The 19,712-nt window shown below is 53.1% G+C and overlaps 1 protein-coding gene across 10 annotated transcripts in view; it reads left to right on the top strand.

Moving 5' to 3' along the window:
* The window catches only part of NFIX (nuclear factor I X), a 97,232-nt gene that overhangs the window by 11,956 nt on the left and 65,564 nt on the right, over positions 1-19,712 (top strand). For 5 of the 10 annotated variants that reach the window (XM_043911298.1, XM_043911297.1, XM_043911294.1 and 2 more), the window contains one exon: positions 15,928-16,459. In XM_043911298.1, coding sequence (XP_043767233.1) covers positions 15,928-16,459 — 532 coding nt within the window. Of the gene's footprint in view, positions 1-3,083; positions 3,103-5,832; positions 5,852-14,523; positions 14,932-15,477; positions 15,583-15,888; positions 16,460-19,712 lie in introns of those variants that run through there. The other 5 variants (XM_043911302.1, XM_043911301.1, XM_043911299.1 and 2 more) reach the window with 5 other exon arrangements.

Below are 19,712 nucleotides of genomic sequence, written 5' to 3'. Positions count from 1 at the left end.
CACAATCTGTCGTCCACGCACAGTCTCACACACAACCTGTCACACACACGCACACACACACAGCGGCACAGTCACACACACAGCCAGCCTCACGCGATCACACCAAGCGTCACAGCTTGTCACAGCCATAGACTTCACAATAAAAATAACAGCTAGCAACTCCAGAGCAATTATGCCTGGGCAGCGGGTGGGCGGGCGCACGTGACCTCCTGTAACCTTCCCAGCAGGAGGCAGGTATGAGTAACCTGTTTTACAGATGAGGAAACAGAGGCCAGAAGGTTAAGTGCCAAGGTCATGAGGCTAGAAGTGGGATGGCAGGAAGTACTCAGCAAGGCCCCCAGGGGCAAGCAAGACTTAAACAGATCACCCTGCTTTTCAACCCAGTCCTATGCAACTGACACTCCTCCTTCTGACCCTCCCCATGGGAGTTCCCTTCCCATTCCCCAGATGGGGAAAACTGAGGTTCTAAGCAACCCAGGCAAAAAAACAGGGGAAGGGGCCTCCTGGTTCCTTGCATAAGAGGGCTCAAATGGTATGCCCTCCCCTGAGGAAATGCGAACCATGCCCTCCAGCCCAAATGTCACTTTGCTGCTTGTGGCCCGTGGTGGCTGCAGCCTGCAGAGCCTTTGGCTGGGGCCAGGATTCTCGAAGGCAGAGAGGTGCCGGGTCTGCAAAACTGTCTCCATCCACAGTGAGGGGTGGGAGTGGCAGCCTTAGGCTTCCAGGCAAGTCCCTCGGCCCCAGCCATGCCCAGGAGACTTGGGCTGCCCTGCACCCTCACTCCCCAGGGCCCTCCGCATTCCAGTGCGCTTCCTCCTCCTCCTCCTCTGCAGCCCTCTTTCCCTTGCTTTCCCCTTCTTTGTTCCACCCTCGTCCGCTCCCCGGGGCTTCCCCCATTAGAGCAGCCGCGGCCAAAACCAACACCGCTCCAACGACATCCCGCTGAGACCCGCCGGGCGACGGCGGGCCCTGCCCCCTGGCCCGCTCAGGGGCCAAATCCTGGCTCGGCGTGGCGGCAACGGCGGTCCCGGCGCACGTGGCGGCTCTTAGGGCAAGCACATGCGCACTCCCCGGCGCAGCGGCCCCGACGGGGCGCCCGAGTGGGCGCACTCCCGGCTCTGCGGACACTCGGGCGCGCGCACGCACGTAAGCACGCTTTCGCACAGAAGCTCAGACCCGAGTGGCCAACGTTCCCTAGTCTGGCGCCGGCGGCCGGGATCCCAGGCACTGCCTGCTCTGCGCATACGCAGGCCCCACACCTCTTTGGGACTGCTGGAAGCACACCTTCCATAAATATATACCCTTGTCCAACATCAGATGGGGGTCTGGCACACATACATATACACAGACGCGCGCGCGCACACACACACACACACACCACACACTTGCACTCTCCTGCTTGCATCCTGAGCGGTGTTCAGAGCGCGAGTATTGCCCTGCGCCGGCACTGGGGGTCCCGAGCTTAGGTGGGGAGATGAGCCTGCAGGAACTGCCGGTGCCCACGCACATGGCAACAGGCCCACGCGGGCACGCACCTCCCCAGTCTGCACACGCGTGTATTTCACGTGAGGGGCACACCTGCCAGGCCGCCCAGGGCACCTGGCTGCAAAGCCGCATTCAGGCTTTGGGGGGAGGGGACTGGGACCCGCAGGCCTAGTTCCCACCGCTTCCATTTCTTTCGGAATAGCCGCCTCCCCAAATGTCCCTGGGGCTCAGGTGAGACTCCCCAGAATGGGTGCCCAGTGGCGCCCCTGCATGTGCTATATTTATATTGGAAATTTGTGCCTTTATATATATATATTTCTTGTAAGTAAGAACCTCCCCCCCCCCATTCCGCTCCATGTTTGTACTTGGGTTTTACCATCCCTATTCGGTTTCTTCCCAAACATGCAGAACACACACACACACATTTCTCCTTTGCAGGGGCCGTGGGGCGAGGCGGGAGTTGCCCCCCCAACTGTGGACGCCCGTGGTTCTTAAAGGCTAGGGACCCCCCTTCCCGCGAAAGGCCGAGCTACATCACTGAATCCCTCAGCCCTACCCGAAACACAATTGCGGGGGTGGGTGCTGGCGGCGAGACATTGCTTTTTGGTGTGTTTGCTGTTGCTGCTTAAATTAATCCTGAGTGACGGCCCGCAATTCCTCTCCACAAAGAGGCCATTTAACGCCCCCACCCCCGCCCCGCATCTCGGGCGAAACTTCCATGTGCCCCCCCTGAGTCCAGCTTGGCAGCTCAGGCCGCGCGCTACCAGCCCTCCTGGACTTTCCCTCAGGTGCGCCCGGGGGCTTGGAGGCGGGTTCCCTGTGCGCACTGTGGACCTCAGGAGCGAGTGTGGGTGGGTTTTGGAGGGATGGGAGATGTCTTAAAATAGAAGCGCATCACTGAATGGAGGTGGGGGAGGGTGTCCCAGGACTCCTTAGACAGCCCCACTGCTCCACCAAAGCGCTCCGGATGCTCCGGGCCCGGCGGAAGAAAGATCGTCTTCCGTGCCTTCTCCCGAGCGCCCGGAAGAGAGGATCCAGGCGGCCCCTCACGTCGCCCTGAAGCCCCCTAGTCCGCTTGTATATCTGTGGAAACTCCGGCGGAGACGCGCCGCCGGTGCCTGTGTGCTAGCCCCAGGGTACGCCCCTAGCCAGGCTCCTGCCGCCTACAGCTTCTTTCATTGTTACCTCCTGGGTATTCTTTTCGCGTGTGACAGGTCCCCGACCCGTTTCAAATGGCTCACGCTTGGACAGGGGAAACATAGGTGGGTGTGGGTGGTGGGGACCCACAAGGGGAGGTGGGGAGCTCAGCAAGGGGAGGGCTGGGTGTTTTCCATGCGCGGAACTTGGGTGCTGACTGTCGTTGTCACTTGCGTGGGCCGTACACACCGTAGGGTAGAAGGGGACCGCACACCCCTCGATGGTGCGGACGGCCGGGACGCTGGAGGGTCGTGCGCAAAGTCGGGTGTGCGCGTGCGCCGGGCGAAAAGGCGGGAAGCGGTGTGCTAAAGCCCGGGATTCGGAAAGCGCCTGTGGCACAAGGTTGGGTCGCTCCCGCGGCGGAACCGCTCCGAACGAGCGTTGAGTGAGGCGTGAGAGGGACGCTGCCCCCGCGGGCAGGTGAGGGGAGCCCGGGAACGGGTGTGAAGGGAAAGTGGCATTAGGCGAGGCTTTGGGCGTTTGCCTCGCAGCCGAAGCCCCAGAATGACGCCAACTAGACTCTGGGGGGCGGGGGGTGGCTGTGGCATCCTTCGGACCCCGCACTGCGCAGGCGCGACACCTTCTCGCCCGGGGCGCGGCCCAGGCTTCCCCGCGGCCCAGCAAGAAGTGACCCGGCGCGGGCGTCGAGGGCCGGCCTGGTTCCCATTCTGGGACTTTAGCCATTTGCAGCACCAGAGGCCTGCGCCAGAAGGGGCTCAGATGGCGGCATTTTGGCCTCGAGGCTGGTTGGGTCCCTTCCCCGGACGCGCGGGGTGGGGCTCGGGGCCGCAGTGTCCTCTCGGTATCCAATGGGCGATAATGCGCGCGAGGGCTTTGCAAAGAATGCGAAATTCATGATTCCTGTTCTTTGGCCGCTCGAAGGACTTTTAGAGCTTAAGTGCCCCAGAATCCGAGGGCAACTTTGGGGCGTCAGTACGGAGAGAATCCTTCGTGCTCGTCTCAGCCGCCAGACCCTAAGCCTGGGGACGAGCCTCCCCATTTCTCCCCAAGTCGCCTCTTTGTGTGTGAATAAGGGCGGGGGAAATTTAGCAGGGGAGCATTTTTGTTTGTTTCAAGGGTTGGCTGGGTTTGGGGGCGTTTGGCCTCCGGCGAACACAGGGAAGAAATGTGACTAAGTGGCAGAAAATGCGCTTTCCCTTTCCCTCTTTTCCGCCCTCAGGCCGCGGGAGTTGCGCAGCTTCTAAGAACGTTTACATAAAATTTCCCCTCCAGATTTCTGATCGACACCGCCTTTCCTGGGCCCTGACTTCTTGAATTTGGGGCGCTAAGGCCTCTCTGCCCATTGCTACCAGCCATTTTGCAGCACTTCTGGGCAGGCCAGGGGGGAGAAGAGGAAAAGTGGAAAAAGAACATGTGCACCGAGTGGGCCCCGACTTAACCTGTTGGAGGGGGAGGCTAATGTCTGGTAGGCATCTCCCTAGTGAAATCCTACCCCCGCCCCCCCAAGCTCTAGCAGTCCCCGGCATTCAGAGAAAGCGCTCCGATCCGCCTCTCGGAAGCCAGTCATAAACCCGACTTCTCATCACCCGAATTACTTCAGGGCGCTTTGATGGTGTTAGGTCTTTTTCCTTTTCCACGTGCGGATGCCTCAGCCCTCTCCAGCTGCGACTGGGGAGGTGACCGGGGGCAGCGGTTGACACTGTCTTCCGTACTCTTGACCCAGAGGTGCCCCATCCCCGCCGCATCCATTCCCCCCAAGCTTCCAGACCACACTTAGCTCCCCTTTCCTCTCTTTTTATTCTTCGGGTCACATTTTCCCTCTTCTCTAAAAAAATTATTTTCAAAATTGTAAAGGAGTTTTTGCACTTTTTTTTCCCTTAACGTGAGACAGAGGCTGGATGATGGAAACAGACATTAAAAAAAAAAGCGGGGGGGGGGGATATATATATGCCGGCAGTTGGTGGAGCTCAAGCCTCCGGTGTTTGGCAACTGAGCTTTTCGGCCGCCGGTTCCCTGGTAGAACCGGCGTGGGGCACCTGGGATGTCTGCCGCTGAAAAGGCGCTGGAGAAATGCGAGGAATGATTATGATTTTAATAAAATTGTCTCTCATTTAGGAGCGCGCTTCTGCACTGCCTCTGTCGTCGGAGCCCGGGTTTGCCACGGCAAAGTCTGTAATCAGAGAAAAATACCAGCTTTGTTGAGGGTTAGAATATATCATTGGCTAATGTGTGTGGTTTTTTTTTTTTTTAATAATGCTAAGCATTGGAATAATTAAAGAGTGAGAAATAACTCGTCTTTCCTCTCCCCTCAGCATTGTCTTATTTAAGGGTGGAAGGCGCACTTTTAGGCAAAGCTGGTTAGTTTTAATGCAGTTTTTTTTTTTTTGTTTTTTTTCCTCAACTGCTTTCCCTCCGCTCTGGTCTGATTCGCAAATCCCCAACTGGCACAAGCCGGGAAACTTGCCTCTGCCGCCGTTCTTCTCCCGGAGTTGGAACCTCCCTTTCCTTTTTCCCCCTCTTCAGAGACAACCCTCTCCTCATCCCTCCCCCGCCTCTGGGCCCTGACCCACTGCCTGGTTTTCGCTAGAGCGATTTAAAAAAGAAAGGAAGAAAGGAGCCGGGCTCTGGTACCCCCGTGCCAGCCGAGGGCGTGTTTCCCTGGCCGCTGGCTGGTGGGAGAGTCAAACCCTGGCTGTCGGGTGTAGGGTCTCAGATGCAGAGTCTTGCCCTGCAACTCCCCCCCACCAAAGTAATCAAATATTTCTAGAGATTGTAGGCTCATAGAGCTCAGATCCCTTGTCATATTTTAAATTAAGCAGAACAGTTCTTTCTTTCCAACCTCAAATGCAATAGGAAGAGAAAATTCAGTCCTTGAGAGCTTGCCTTGGCAGCTCTGTGCCCTTAGTAGAGGGGAGAGCTGCCCACTTGGGCTGAGCCTGGCGTCCAGCCGCACCATGGTGCCGCTACCCACAGGGCCTAGATTTGGGGCAGAAGTGCAGGGTCCAGGGCAGTGGTGGGAACAGCCTGGGGAGATATAAGAATAGAAAGAAGAAGCTCTTCGTAAGGATTGCAGAGGTTTGCTCCAGGCTGCTCAGAGAGGAAGCTGCTGCCTTGGTCATTCCCCCAGGTGTAGGGGGTGGATAGGCTTGAAAGGAAAAGAGGCTTCCGCGGTGCTCCGGGAAGACACAGCTGCCGTGAGAAAGGAAAGGTGAAAGTGGGCAAGAAATTGGGGGTAGGGGCTTGTACAATGGCTTTGAGTTGCAGAGGGAGTTATTTATTTATTTATTTGCTTCAGGTGTTTTCAATTAAATGTGTTCCTCTTTTATTTTCCTTGTTATTCGGTGCTTAGGCTTTTCAGCAATCCCTTGCATTCTTTTTTTTTTTTTACATAAGCAGAAACTTTCCCCCCCCCCTCGGAGAGATATTGTGGGAGGTATTTTGCCTTCAGTGCTTTCTCTTTCCTGCTTTTTTTAAAATTTAATTTTAAAATTATAAAGTAAATTTAGTGCGAGTGAAAGTGACGGGGGAGCCAGCTGGGGCTGAATTCAGGGAAGGTGGAGGCAGCTGCAGCAGAGTTGGGCCTCCCAGCCCCACTCCAGGACCCCCTCACACTGTAGGCCCCCTTCTGCCAACGCCACCCCCTGGCCTCCCAGCCCCACTCCAGGACCCCCTCACACTGTAGGCCCCCTTCTGCCAACGCCACCCCCTTCCTCTCCCTGGGAGGCTCTTCTGGGCAGAGACGAGGAGAGTCTGTCCTGATAGGTGCTCATTCACTCTCAGGAACCCCTGACTCTGCAGAGCCACGTTACTTTTATGACCCATGCATACCACGGCCACCCAGTTCCTGCCTGCTTACTCCCCCCTCAGTCACTGTGGCTGTTCTGTTGAATTGAGCTTGGTGGGCCCTGTCTGTCTCCCACATTTGCCCTGATAGTCTGCTAACCCCACTGCACCGTTAGTTGCCCTGTTGAAAGATCAGAATAGGGCAGGCACTGAAAGAGACGGACAGACAGAGGTGTAGATAGCCCTCTGCAGCAGTGAGGATTTAAGAGGCTTCTTTACATTATGAATTTTTATGGTCACATGAGTAGTGCACTCAGCTCTGTAATGCACGTGTATACTTAGGTGCTCAAATTTGAGGCTACCGGTGTGGGCAGGATCTATTTCTAAGACATATGAATTATGAGAACACTGGAGTTGAAAAACTGAAGGCCCCTTGAGTGGTGCTGAAAATGTTCTATTTCTTAATCTGGATGGGGGTATACAGGTGTGTGCACTTTGTGACAACATATTGAGTGGAAGCCTTAGAACTGTGCTTTCTTTCTCTGTGTCACACTTAAGTTTAAGTTTGTTGGGTTTTTTTTAAAGGAAGGCACAGCCTCAAAAGTAAAGGCCGAGGGTTACAAAATAATAATAACTATTATTTAAATAACAATGCTCTCCAGCCTGTTTTGCTCAGGTCTCCCCACTGAGGAATGGTGGGAGGGCTTGTAAAAATTAGTGGGCTGATATAAAAAACTCGCAGGCATGTGGCCCACGGAGACTTCATGACCCATCCACGTGTTCACAGCGCCTGGAAACTGTCTGCAGACTTAGGTTTAGCTGTGGGATTTTAACATCTCAGGACCAAAGGATAAAAAGTGGTAAGGAAGATGTTCCATGCCAATTACATTTTGCTGTCAACATCTGGAAAGCAAAATTGCAGCTGTTCTCCCCTCCCCATTACCACCTCATCTTTTTTTTTTTTTTTCCTGCACACTTAAATTTTTTGTTCTTATGCCATCCGTACTTCGGTTTTCTGCACTGTTAAAACATTTTCACGGCTCTGGTGAAATCGAGTTGCTGGGTTTGGGCTTTAAAAAATATATATGTCTATGTCTGTGTCTTACAGTCTGACAGTGTAATTTTTCTTGAGCGATTTATTTGAACAAGCCGGCAATCAATGGATAATCCCCTCCCCTATCCAACCCTTTCTCGCCTTCCCAGCACCGTTCAGGCCCAGAGCCTGGGGGAGAGCGCTTGGCTACCCTTGCCTCGGCTCCCTTGGGCAGGTACTGACAGCTTCGCCCTCCACGGCCCTTCTGCGGTGTTTTTGTTTTCCCTTCGCCCCCCAAAAATATTTGAACCAAAAAGCCTCTTTTTTTTTTTCCTCCACCCACAGCAAACTGAAAGGGCTAGTGAACCGTGATTCAACAGAGCGAGGGCGCCTCTTTTCTTCCTTAGCATTAATTAACTCAAGTTCGTTAGGACGTTGGGTCTGTCGCCCACAGTTTTCTCTTGTGTGTGCTGAATCGGGTCATAGAGGGAGACTTCCCATGCAAACAGTTTGTGTTGGAGCTGGAGGACACAAGAGGGGGAGAGAGGGTAAAAAAGAAAGGGAGCCAGTGAGGGATGGATTGTGGCCGAGGGGTGGGCACAGTCCTAAGCTCTGAGCACCCTGGTGCCAGCCTCCGAAGGGGCTCCACACCAGGGGAATGAGGATTCTCGGATTTCCTTGGCAGTGATCCTGATGATAAAATAGTTGGGCGGCGGGGGACAATGCATTTTGAGGGATTGAAAAATGTCTTCCTTCCAACTCCTAAAATTGTACATTTGGGGGAAACCGCTTCCCTGAACAGGGCCCGCCCAGCTCCCCGAGCCCTCGGAGCAGTGAAAACCTCGGGCTGTTACCATCCTGGCCACCGGCTCTCTGCCCCAGGCTCTGGGCACTGCCTGTTGCCACAGCAACTGCAAGAAAGAGGTTCTCTCCGGGCCGAGGGGAGTGCAGACCAGGCAGAGGGCACCCGGAGCTCAGAGAAACCCCCTCTTGCCCTGGCCCTTTGCTGCTGCGGCAGAGGCAACAGTCCCGGCCAACAAGGCGGTGTCAGGGCCAGAGCCCACCAAGAGGACCTGTGAAGGCCGCGGGAGTTGCCTCCAAAGTGCATTGGCAGCGGTGGGGGAAGGGAAAGGACCGTCTTCCCTGGAGGATCCCCAGGCTTTTTCTGGGGTCGGTAGTTGGCGGCCGGGCTTTGGGTTTTCAGCATTCTGCTGTTTGTTCTGGCCTCCCCTCTTGCCCTCCGGATATTTCCACAGTGTGCTGGGCGCAGACCTCGTCTTCACGTGCCTGTCTCCTCTGCCCGTGCCTCTTGCCGGTTTTTCAATTCTCCTTTAGCCAAAGTTGTGAAGTTGGCTTGTGGGGTTCTTCCTTCTTCCCCGGGTCCTTGGTCACCAGGAGTGACACTTTGCAGACCCACGTGGTGGGTGGGTGAGGCTCTGGCTTCGCACTGCCCTTGCCCTGTGAAGCCCTCGGCTGTCACCTGTCCTGGGCGTTCTCATCTTCGGAGGCGCCCATCCTCCAGCAGCCCCTAGATGGACGACTGGGCTCTGACCCTCCCGGCTTTTACATCTGTTTGGTGATACAAGGAAGTTTCAAGCTAGGTGGTGAATTAAAGACAAGGGTTTTGCTTCTTCTACTCTGTAAACAATGAAAGTAAACAATTTCCAGTTGCACTAGGGAGAATACACTGTCTTCCCCAACACCTCCCTTCCCACCCGATTTTATTCAGGGCCAGGAGGGAGAGGGGAGATGTGCCTGGAGCAGGGTAGTGTTCGGAGCCAGAACAAGGCTGCCTGTTGGCCTGATCCCAGGCCACCGCTCCGGGTTTGTAGTCCTGAGGAGAAAAAGAAGGGAAGGAGTGGGGGTCGGTTTATAGGAGAGGAGAGTAGAGTACAGCCTGATTCGGAGGCAGGCCTGGTCCTAGACTCAGCCCGGGGTGTGGGGCAAGTCCACTCAGCCAGCTGAGGGTTCCAGAAAACCCCGTCCGGGCCCGCCATTCCTGAGTAGAGGAAAACAGGCCCAAGTCAGCCAAAAACCCGCTTTGTCCAAATTCTCCGAGCCTCCTCGCAATGTGCATTTTCTGGTTTCCATGCTTGGCGGTTCCAGAGTCTTGGATGACTTTACTCTGGCTGCAGAGCCCCTTCCTGCCTGCCCCCCCAGCAAGGGGAGGCCCCACCCACCTCTCAGATAAGCAGCCAGCCCCTTCCTTTTGCTGCCTACGGTGGTTCTCTTTCCATTTCTGTCGGGGAGTCGGGCCACTGCTTTCTTGAACCCCTTCTGTGGAACAAGATGGGAGAGTTCAGAGATACGAAGTTGGCCTCTTTTCGGTTCAGACCAAGCCTGACTTATAAAATCCCAGGAATTAAACTGGCTCATCAGGGCTCTATCTGTGGCCTTTTAAAATTTCTTGCGTCTTTTTTCACTAGGCTGCAGATATACAGTAGTACAATGAATCCTGATATGTCTGGTAAATCCTAAGTAGGTTTTGTGAGTCATTTGCACTCTTTGCGTATAGTTATCCAAATTAACACAGACAGATATAAAATTAGTATGTGTCCAGAGTCTGAAAGAATAAATCAGCCTTAAAGAAGGCAGGATGTAGACAAATAGGATTTTTTTTTTAAAAAATAAGGTGACCACCAAACAGTGACCCTGTTTTTAAAGATATCACTTTTTTGCACTTCTAGATGTTTCACTCCTGGCAGGTATGTCGGTTGTAAAACCTGTCTCAGGCTGGGAAAATTATTTTGTTTCCTTGAAGATTTTGAATACTGTCTATAAGAGTGAGATTCTGTTCACATTTCCCTGTTTCCCCTCAAATAATCCACAAGGCCTCATTTGTTCTGTCGATTTTTAGAAAAACGACGCATTTAACTTTCTCAAGCTCGAAGCAGTCACTTTCGCTAGTTTTCCTTCTTCCTCATCATCTTCTTTTTCTCTTTTTTTGCCCCTGTCCTAGAGTCCTTATCTTTTCTCCTCGCTCATTTTTCCTTTTCAGCTGTGTCCTCTTTCCTTCCTTCTCTGTCCTCTCTTTTTGTAGTTTTGGGCCCAGCTTGTCTTTCTTAGGATTGGTCTTCCTTCTCTCTTTCTTTCTCCCTCTCCCTCTTTTTTTTTTTTCCCCCCCCCTGTGGCCTGTTCATTCTTTTTCTTTTGGAGGCACATTTTTCCTAGTGATGGCTAAAACCAGCATGGGTATTTCAGAAATGTTTCCGTGAAAACTGTTGCTTTTAAAAAAAATCAAATTCTATATACGTGACAGTAATGAGAGAGGCCTTTCTCTAGCAAAGGCAGAAAAATTCCTTTCCACAAACTAGAAGCTCATGTGAATTTTAAAAGTCTAATCTCTGACTTCTCAGATTTTTGTTTTAAATGAGGGAAAATACCTTCCCCTCCAAATTTTGCTTTTTCCCTTTGTTGTCTTTAATTTTCTTTTTTTGCTTACTACTCTCTCACCAGCATCACTGGCTTCCTTACCCCTTCGTTGCTTTTTGTCTCATTCCCTTTCTTCCCTCCCCTCTCCTTCTCCTCCAAGGCCTGCCTGTCCCCTTGCTCCCTCCAGCCCCTGAGCCCTTGCATTTGTGGGTGACTCAGCCCCGGAGAAGCCTTGAATCCTCAGAGGGGTTTTGTGTGTGTGTGTGTGTGTGTGTGTGTGTGTGTGTGTGTGTGTGTGTCTTGGCTCTCTTTGGGGTGCAGAGTATCTGAGCTCCCAGCCGAGACCTGAGACCAAGGGGAGAAGAGAAGGAGGCTGGGTCTGGGACAGGTAATCTTCCAGAAGGAGCCTCTCTGCTCTCTTAACAAAAGGGGGACAGTCCCCTTTTGTCTGGGGTTTCTGAAGGGCGTGTCCAGGACCCAGAGCTGCCACCGGTGGCATTCAGGAGGAGGGGGCTGTACGGGTGGGGCATGCCAAGTGTTTCTCATGGAACCTGAGCGATTCTTCTCCGTGTGCCCCGCAGAAGGGAGAGAGAGACCTTCTCACCACCCTCCCCTGGCTGCTCACCCAGGAAGGCCTCCCTCTGAAGCAGCAGGGTGAGAGGAGAGTGCTGCCTGGGAGTCCCTCAGCCCACCTTCAAGGTGGCTGGCCACCCCACCAGCAGGGCAGGTGAAGGACAAATGGTGATTGTTCTCCTTCCCTGTTCATCTCCTCGGAAGCTCCAGGTTGCTCCTCCTGTTAAGGGAGAGTTGAGGGGGCACAGTGGGTCCCCAGGCTCCACTGAGACACTCCACTGGTCTTCCGGGGACCGACACTTTTATGTCCAGTCTCTCCACCATTCCATCGACCTTTGACCTCTCCCTTCATCCAGGATCTTGTCCTGTTTCCCTAACTTCCAGTGGAATCCTTCTACCTGTCATCTCCCCTGCCACCTGCCCAACTGTAACACCAGGATTCAGAATTGACCTATGTTTAGCGCCTGGCAGGGTGGTCTGTGAGAGGGAACATGATAGAATTTTTCAGGAGGCTCATGTTGGCCATTTTCTGTTTGGTGTCCAATATTTAGTATGAATCAAAATACCAGAAAAACACACCATAAACTCACTTGTAGTTTCTACTGTCTCATCTTGACTTCATTTATTTATTTTTTGTTTCATCTCGTCTTGAGATGAAGAGGCAAGGTTTGGTATCTCATGTTACTCAGTTAACATCCTTGGCTAATTGGACCAAAGGTGGTTATTAACGTGATGTTAATTATTGAATGCCACCCTAAGAGGCCTGTCTTGCAGTGACACCTGCCTCTTGCTCGCTCACCTCTAACTTTCTCTCGGGCCGCCCGTGACCTCACTTCAGGCCAGTCAGGGCCTGGCCTGGGGTACCAGGTGCTAGGTGGCGCCTTCCCCATTGTCTGGGTCCAGCAAGGGCTCGGGGCTGCCTGTTTTGTTGGGGCACACCCCTCGCCCTCTTCCTCGAATCTTTCTGCTGGGCTTAAAGGCCACCGAGTGTTTCAGATGGGGAAGAAAGGGGCGAGAGTAAGCAGTGACCTTCTTTCTGTTGCCAGCTGAGGGCTGAGCCTCACCTGGGGAGAGGACAAAGGTAGGAACTGGTTTCTGAGAAGGGTCAGCCTCTCCTGGTCGGTGTTAACCTCCTCCTCCGCTCTTCCATTTCTTTAATAACTGTCTCCTCCTTAACTGCTTTACAAAGGCCTAAAGCTTGGCTGCTCTGGAGCCCCTACCCGAAAGGACCCAGCGGAGACTTCCACACTCCTGGCTCCCCTCCCCCATGCTCCCCTTCCCGCCTGGGAGGAAGGCCCAGAGCAGGGGTTCCCCGGGGAGTGCTTTGGGGTGACTCGGTTTCCCCAAGGCTGTCTCACATTTCCTGATAGAGCTCTCTTCTGCCTTGTTTCCTTTCTTAGATCCCTCCCTTCCCTCAGGTTTCTTATTTTATGCTCTTATACCTTGCTCGGTATGGCTTGGGCCCTTTAATCTGAACGGGGCATAGGTGAGTGTTCACCCTCCTCCAACCCAGGAACTCTATAAACAGAGCAAGTGGAGCAGGCGGAGCTGGAGAGCGCAAAGAACTAAGAGTTTAGGAGGTGGTGGTGGTTCGGGGGTGGCAAGGCTCAGGGTCTGGAAGTTGTGTCCACCTTCCTGCCTTTGTCACTCCCCCTGGGGTTGGCTGTTGTGTCTGTGGCTGAGTGTAGTGCTTGTCAGCCGAGTGCTGTGACAGGAGGCTATTTTAATAAACTTGCAGTTTCTCGATCGGAGCTGCACTGCGTTGGCATCCCTCTTCACCGCTAATGGAGCGTGTGTGGCTGGGTGTGGGCCGAGGGAGGCACCGAGCTCGATGGGGGCTGGGGAAAGGGAGGCCGGGCAGTGCTGGGGGCCTGCCTCCCGGCCTGGGAGCGCTCCGGTGAGCGCCGCCAGGCTGGGGGAAGGGGTGGCCGCACCCTGGGCGCCGGGTCCCTGCCCTGGAAGTGCTGCTGGCATCGACACTTTCCAAGCTCTCTTTCTTCTTCTCTTTCTATTCATAGCACGGCAGGCAGGCTCGTGTGTATGGCCGGGGAGGAAAACTTCCACTCGCCCCTGTGCGTCCCATAAATAAAAAAAGAAATAGAACCAGAAAAAGAGTGTGCGGGTCTTAGAGAAAGAGACTGAAACCAAAACACAGAGAGAAGGCGCAGCTGCTTTCCCCAAGGCCTTCTGGGGCTCCCTCCCGCCCGCCAGCCCGCCCGGAGTCAGGCCTTTATTTATTTATTTTTCTGGCTTTAAAAAAAATTCTATGTCTTCCTCAGTCCCAGTCCCCCTCAACCCCCTTCAGATTTGCTGGGTGGCCACTGCCAAATGGACCCGAGTAGGAGCCTGGAATGAAAAATTCATAACTGCTGGACTTTGCTTGTTCATTAGACGTGAACTTGTCGATTGGGCAAATTGTTTTTGGTCTCCAACTGCCGGGGGCTCTCCCCACCCTCTCGGCTTGCCCGGTTCCCTCCTCCCCTTGGACGCAGCCATTGGCTGCTCGAGGATGTCTCATTGCCAAATAGGTGGATCCTTCTCTGTCTCCCTCCCCCCTTTCTCCCCCCCACCCTTTTTACTGGCTTTGGCACCAGCGAATGGATGGGGATTGAGCATGAAAGGGGAGAGAGAGAGGGAGTTTGAGAGAGAAAAGAAGCAAAAAAAAAAAAAAAAAAAACCAAACCCAACCAGCGCACACACATACACACAAACACGCACACACTCACACAACACACACACACACACACAGCCCCATCCACGTCCTCCCTCTCTCCCTCTCTCTCTCTCTCTCCTTCCCTCCCTCCCTCCCTCGCTCCCTCCCTCTTTTGCACGCTTCTGCCAGCGACGGTCTGCAGCCGGTCCGAACTCGTCCTCTTCCCCGGGAATCTGTGAGCTCCCCCTCTGCCTGCGATCAGGCTCAGAGGCGGAGGGAGGCAGCCCGAAGTTTACACCCCTGTGCCGCTGCCAAAGCCGAAAGCCTTTTTCTTCAGCTGCCGATTTCCCCCCACCCCCGTTTTTGTTTTTGTTTTGTTTTGCACAGGGGTGGGGTAGGGCGTGTTGTGTGTTGGGGGTGGGGTGGGGTGGGAGGTAGGTTTTTGACTTTTAAATTTTGCATATTTTTCTTTTATTTATTTATTTTTTAAAAAGCTGGAAGAGGATGCACAGGGGGTGAAACTGAAAAAAGAAAATTTTTTTGTTGGCTTTTGTTTACCTGGCATGTGTGGTAATCGACTCGTTCCCTCTCTCTGCTTGCTATCCCTGACCTTTCTTTTTGCTCCTTTAAAAAAAATATTAATTTCCCCCTTCTGTGCAGTGGAGCATGGGGGGGGGAGGGGGAAGGGTTTGAGAATCCACCCAAGCCCGGCCCCTAGTCCCCAGAACACCAATAATAACCCCCTTTAAAACATTTACCTTCCTCCCCTGCTCCTCCCCCGCCCCCTCCCCCCACCCGCCCCCAACTCACAACTCTGTTGAGTCCAGAAGCTCAGAATCGGGCGTTGGGCTTTGCCGGGTGCTTCAGATCAATGGTAATTATTTATTTTTTTTCCAGTTTTATTTTTGTAAACAGAAATCAATTATTATTTAAACTTCAAACAAGCAAACAAGCAAAAAAGAAAAAGAGGAAAAAAAAAAAACCAAAAAACAAAAAGCGAGAGCCCGGCCCTCTGTCACCTGACTGAGTGGGAAAGAGGGTGAAGGGGTCAGTGGGGACGGGGTACTGGATGCCCCCCGTAGCTTTTAACCCTACTGTGGCTGAGACCACCACCTTATTTGTGCTAACAAGAAGCGTTTTGTTCCTTATGACTGTGGTTAACATTAGTATTGGTGTCGATAACAAAGCTGAAATCACATATTTAGGATTTAGATCTGATTTAAAAAATGCTGGGGTGGATGTTCCAATCGGAGCAGAAGAGAGAATGAAAACAGCCTGGGGAGGGGGAAGCCAAATCCTTCTCCTGGCTCGCTGACTCGTGGATGTCATGTTCGCTCTTCTGGGGGTGGCCAAAAACCTACCGGTGTCGGGGCGTGAAGCGGCCCTCGCCCGCCCGCGTGTGCGTCCACGGGCATTCGTGCAGACTGGACTCCGTGCCGGGGCGAGCTGACACGAGTTCGAGACTGCATAGAACATGGAGATGTCATGGGCGCGACAGAGCCTGGCGGGGATACCAGCCGCGTGTGTGTGTGTGGACGGCAACGTTGTCTGTGCGCGCGTGTGTGTGAGTGAGTGAGGGAGAGAGAGAGAGAGAATAGGTGTGTGCTCAGGCTCTGGGTGTCTCTGTCTGGCTGCTGAGGCTGAGATGGGAGCGAGCGGCAGGCTAGGCTGGTGGCGGCTCCAGACCACACTTTCCTAGAACAATTGCAAGAGAAAATTGTCGTGGGGTGGGGGGAGGAGGAGGAGAAGGCGATTTTACTTGTGCCCCCTTTCTAACGCTTCTTTTCTCCTTTTCTCTTTCCCCCCTCACCCCGTCTTCCCCTCCTCCCGTCTCCCCTCGCCCCGCATGCTCCCGGCTTGCCGCCTGCAGGATGAGTTCCACCCGTTCATCGAGGCGCTGCTGCCTCACGTCCGCGCCTTCTCCTACACCTGGTTCAACCTGCAGGCGCGGAAGCGCAAGTACTTCAAGAAGCACGAGAAGCGGATGTCGAAGGACGAGGAGCGGGCGGTGAAGGACGAGCTGCTGGGCGAGAAGCCCGAGATCAAGCAGAAGTGGGCATCCCGGCTGCTGGCCAAGCTGCGCAAAGACATCCGGCCCGAGTTCCGGGAGGACTTTGTGCTGACCATCACGGGCAAGAAGCCCCCCTGCTGTGTGCTCTCCAACCCCGACCAGAAGGGCAAGATCCGGCGGATTGACTGCCTTCGCCAGGCAGACAAGGTGTGGAGGCTGGACCTGGTCATGGTGATTTTGTTTAAGGGGATCCCCCTGGAAAGTACTGACGGGGAGCGGCTCTACAAGTCGCCCCAGTGCTCGAACCCCGGCCTGTGCGTGCAGCCACATCACATTGGAGTCACAATCAAAGAACTGGATCTTTATCTGGCTTACTTTGTCCACACTCCGGGTAGGTTGCTCTCAATCCCCCCTTCTCCCTCCGCCCCATTTTATTTCACTTGCTGGCATTTGTTCTGTTTATTGTACCTCTTCCTTCCAAGGGATCCTCGCATGTACACACCAGGGGCCTAACTGGTGCACCCGTTCTGCTGAGGCCTGCAGCTCGTTTGATGTTCCCCTTTCCCTTCTGTTTCCCTTCACTTGCTCCGTTCTTCCTCCTTCGCTCATTTGCCATGTTACTGATTTGATTTTCGTGCTTCTCCATCTTTGGAGGACTCAAAAGACGCTGCAGGTCCTAGGACTGGGGCCAGGACGCCCGTGAATTACCCGTGATGGTGAGAGTTTGTGAGAAACACCACCACCATCACCAAAAAAAAAAAAAAAAAACCCTCTCCTTGCTCTGATTTTAAACGAATCAGAAAAAGTATTAGGGAGCAGGTACCGGCTTTCCTGCAGCTTCCCCTCAAGTCCTGGGGAAAAGCCAGATTTGGCACAAGCGGGGTGGGCAGTGGTTCGGTGGAGAGAGGGGCGTGTAAAATCCTGGGATCTGAAACAGAATGAATAGAAAAGAGGAAAGAAGGCAGAGGCGGGCAGATTCTGGGGCCCAGATGCCCAGGCGGGAGCTGTTTTGGCTGGGATTTGGCTGACGGAGAGGAGAAAAGTCATTCGATTTCATAGAGAGTGAAAATGAGCAGAGCTCCCTTGCGCTCTTCCCCTTTACTGCCCCTTCTCCTGCGGGTCTCAGCTGAAGTAGTGAGACCCCCGGGGTGGATGCCCCAAGCCCCAACACCTCTGCTGGGGGTGGGGGGGAGCAGGCATTGCTGTGGAAGAGGTCTTAAAGAAACAAACAATCAAAACTCTGTAAAATCTCCTTTTTCTTTTGTGTTCCAAGTAGTTCCACCTCTCTCTCCTCTTTGCTTTTCCAATTTCACCCTGCATTTTGGGTTGTGGTGGTTCAGTTCTCCTCTGTTCTTTTTTTTTTTTTTCCCTCCCTACCCTTTCCCTTTTTATAATTTCTTTCCGCTTTTGTTTTCTTACAAATTGAAACAGAGATGGCTGGTTAATTTTTAGCCTCCACTCAGCTACGCCCAATTTACTGCCGCCTTTGAAACCTAAACGGGCGGCACTCTGTGATTAAGCAAGGCAGAAGTGTGTTTACATTATGCCCAACCAACTTGTAATGAGAGGGCTACCAAACCTTTCTCTTTCTGTTTTTTTTTTTCCTTTCCACCATTCCAACCTTTCCCCCTCCTTTCCCCCCCTTCTTTCTCTCTTCATGCGAATGTAAGAGAATGTGGCTTAACTTCAACTCTAGTGAATGTTCTTTCTCCCGCAAATATGTGTGTGTGTGTGTGTGTGTGTGTGTGCGCGTGCGTGTGTGTATCTTCCTTCCTGTTCATTCACAAAAAAGAAAAGCAACTCACTTTTTTGCTGTGGTTACCCCCTTGCCTGTTTGGGATGTTGGGAGGAGAGAGATGACTTAATCTAGAAAGGAAATTTTGGGGCACTTTCAGTATTGCGTCAGGATTGAGGACTCAACTCGGATTAGCACTAAGAGTTTATATATTGGGAAACTCAGGAGGAGGAAAAGGTGATATTTTAGGCCTCTCTTCTTGTTCATTCTCTCTTCTGAGAAGTGGCTTTGGTGGTTGGATGGAGGCAGGGGACACCACCCCCCTCCACCACCACCCCCCATTGTATTTCCCTCTGTGGACCTTTCTAGGCCTGTACCTGGCCTTGTGTGACTATCACAGCCCCCTCACGAAGAATGACCAACTGCTGGTCCTCTTCCTTGTTCATCTATTTTCTTTCTGGAAAGGAGATCAAAGCAAAAATTAAAAGTTATTCCCTGATTCTCTGTCTGTGCAGCAATCAGAATGGGAGGTAGTGGTATTGGAAGTGGGTTGGGGCAGGCTTGAAGACCTGAGCTTGTGTCTGTCAGATAGCTCCTCTGGGGCGGGGGGAGGGGGGGGCAGTTCTGTACCTTTCAGTTTTGGATCTAGGGCCTCTAAGGTGAAATCAATACCCATCTTCCTCCTGAGCCAGCTTCCTCTACCTTGATCTGTAGCTGGATCCTGTAGCAGAGCTGTTTCCCTGACTTCTTTTATTTTAGGTTGTATTTTTTACTGCTGCTAGCAGGGGGCCAAGGTAGGGTGAAGTATGTGTGATGGAGACCATTTCCTGACCAGCCAGCTGGCTCCTGGACTGACCAGACAGGTGTAAGGAGAAGGGTGGCACCCCTACTTGCCCGCTAGACATAATGAGAAGATTTTCCCAGGAATATGAGTAAATCCATGCCCATCACATGTAGTCGTGGCCCCCTCTGTCCCAGCTGAGGCTGAGTTCCTTGACAAAAGCTGAGTGGAGAAATGAGAACATTTTCTTATAATTTGTCAACAGTTCAGGTCCCTGGACTCCAGATAGTTTTCAGGAAGGTAGGAATTTTGTTGCTGAAATTGCTTTAACTTGAGGGCACCTTTCTGAGGTAGTGAGGGTAAGTGGATATGGTGTGGCCTACCCATGGGCCTTGGGTAGATGGCTTGAAATTGCATGAAGCGGTGGGCATGGCTTTCTCTCCAAACCACTCCAGTTTACTCACAAATGTCTTCTGCTGGCTGAGCCCCCAAACAGTGCCAGGCCAGTAGTACAACCTTCCTCTTCCATGTCCATGCAAAGACCTACTCAGTAGGGTGCCACTTGTTCCTTGCTTCCAGTATAAACCAGGGTTGGTGGCTGGGGCAGCAAGGGCTCAGACAAGGGTTACTTTAGATTCTAAAAGAAATGCTGTCCTTCCCTTCAAATGGGCTGACGAACCTGATCTGGGCTGAACTGGTGTGCCAGGTTTGATGACAAGCAGACTTGTGATGGTAAGCTTGGGGGTGTGGCTTCCCCTGCAAGCGCCATTGTCATCCGTCATCCATGGCCCTTGTGGGCCCTTGTTTTGTCTCACATGAAGCTTTAAGAAGTGGCATGGTTGAGAGGGACTAAAGGACGAGTGTATGTGACGTCAAGAGCCCCACTCCCAGAACACAGGGTCCTAAAAGGCCACTCAGAGTGTTTTGCACCCTTCATGAGGGTGGCCTTCCTGCTGGGTACCTTTCCCATTCAGGAGGGGATGTTGAAGCAGAACCGGGTCAGAGAGTACTGCCATGGGAAGGAGGTTGTACATTTTTGACGTTGTCCTTCCATCCAAAGGGGGTGTCCCAGGGCAGTGGCTGGAGACAGAGGGGAACCTGGGGCCAGGCGGAAGGATGCTTGGGTAA

This window comes from Cervus elaphus, chromosome 9, assembly GCF_910594005.1.
Source record: "Cervus elaphus chromosome 9, mCerEla1.1, whole genome shotgun sequence".
NCBI classification, from domain to species: Eukaryota; Metazoa; Chordata; class Mammalia; order Artiodactyla; family Cervidae; genus Cervus; species Cervus elaphus.
This window is presented reverse-complemented; position numbering and strand designations above follow the sequence as displayed.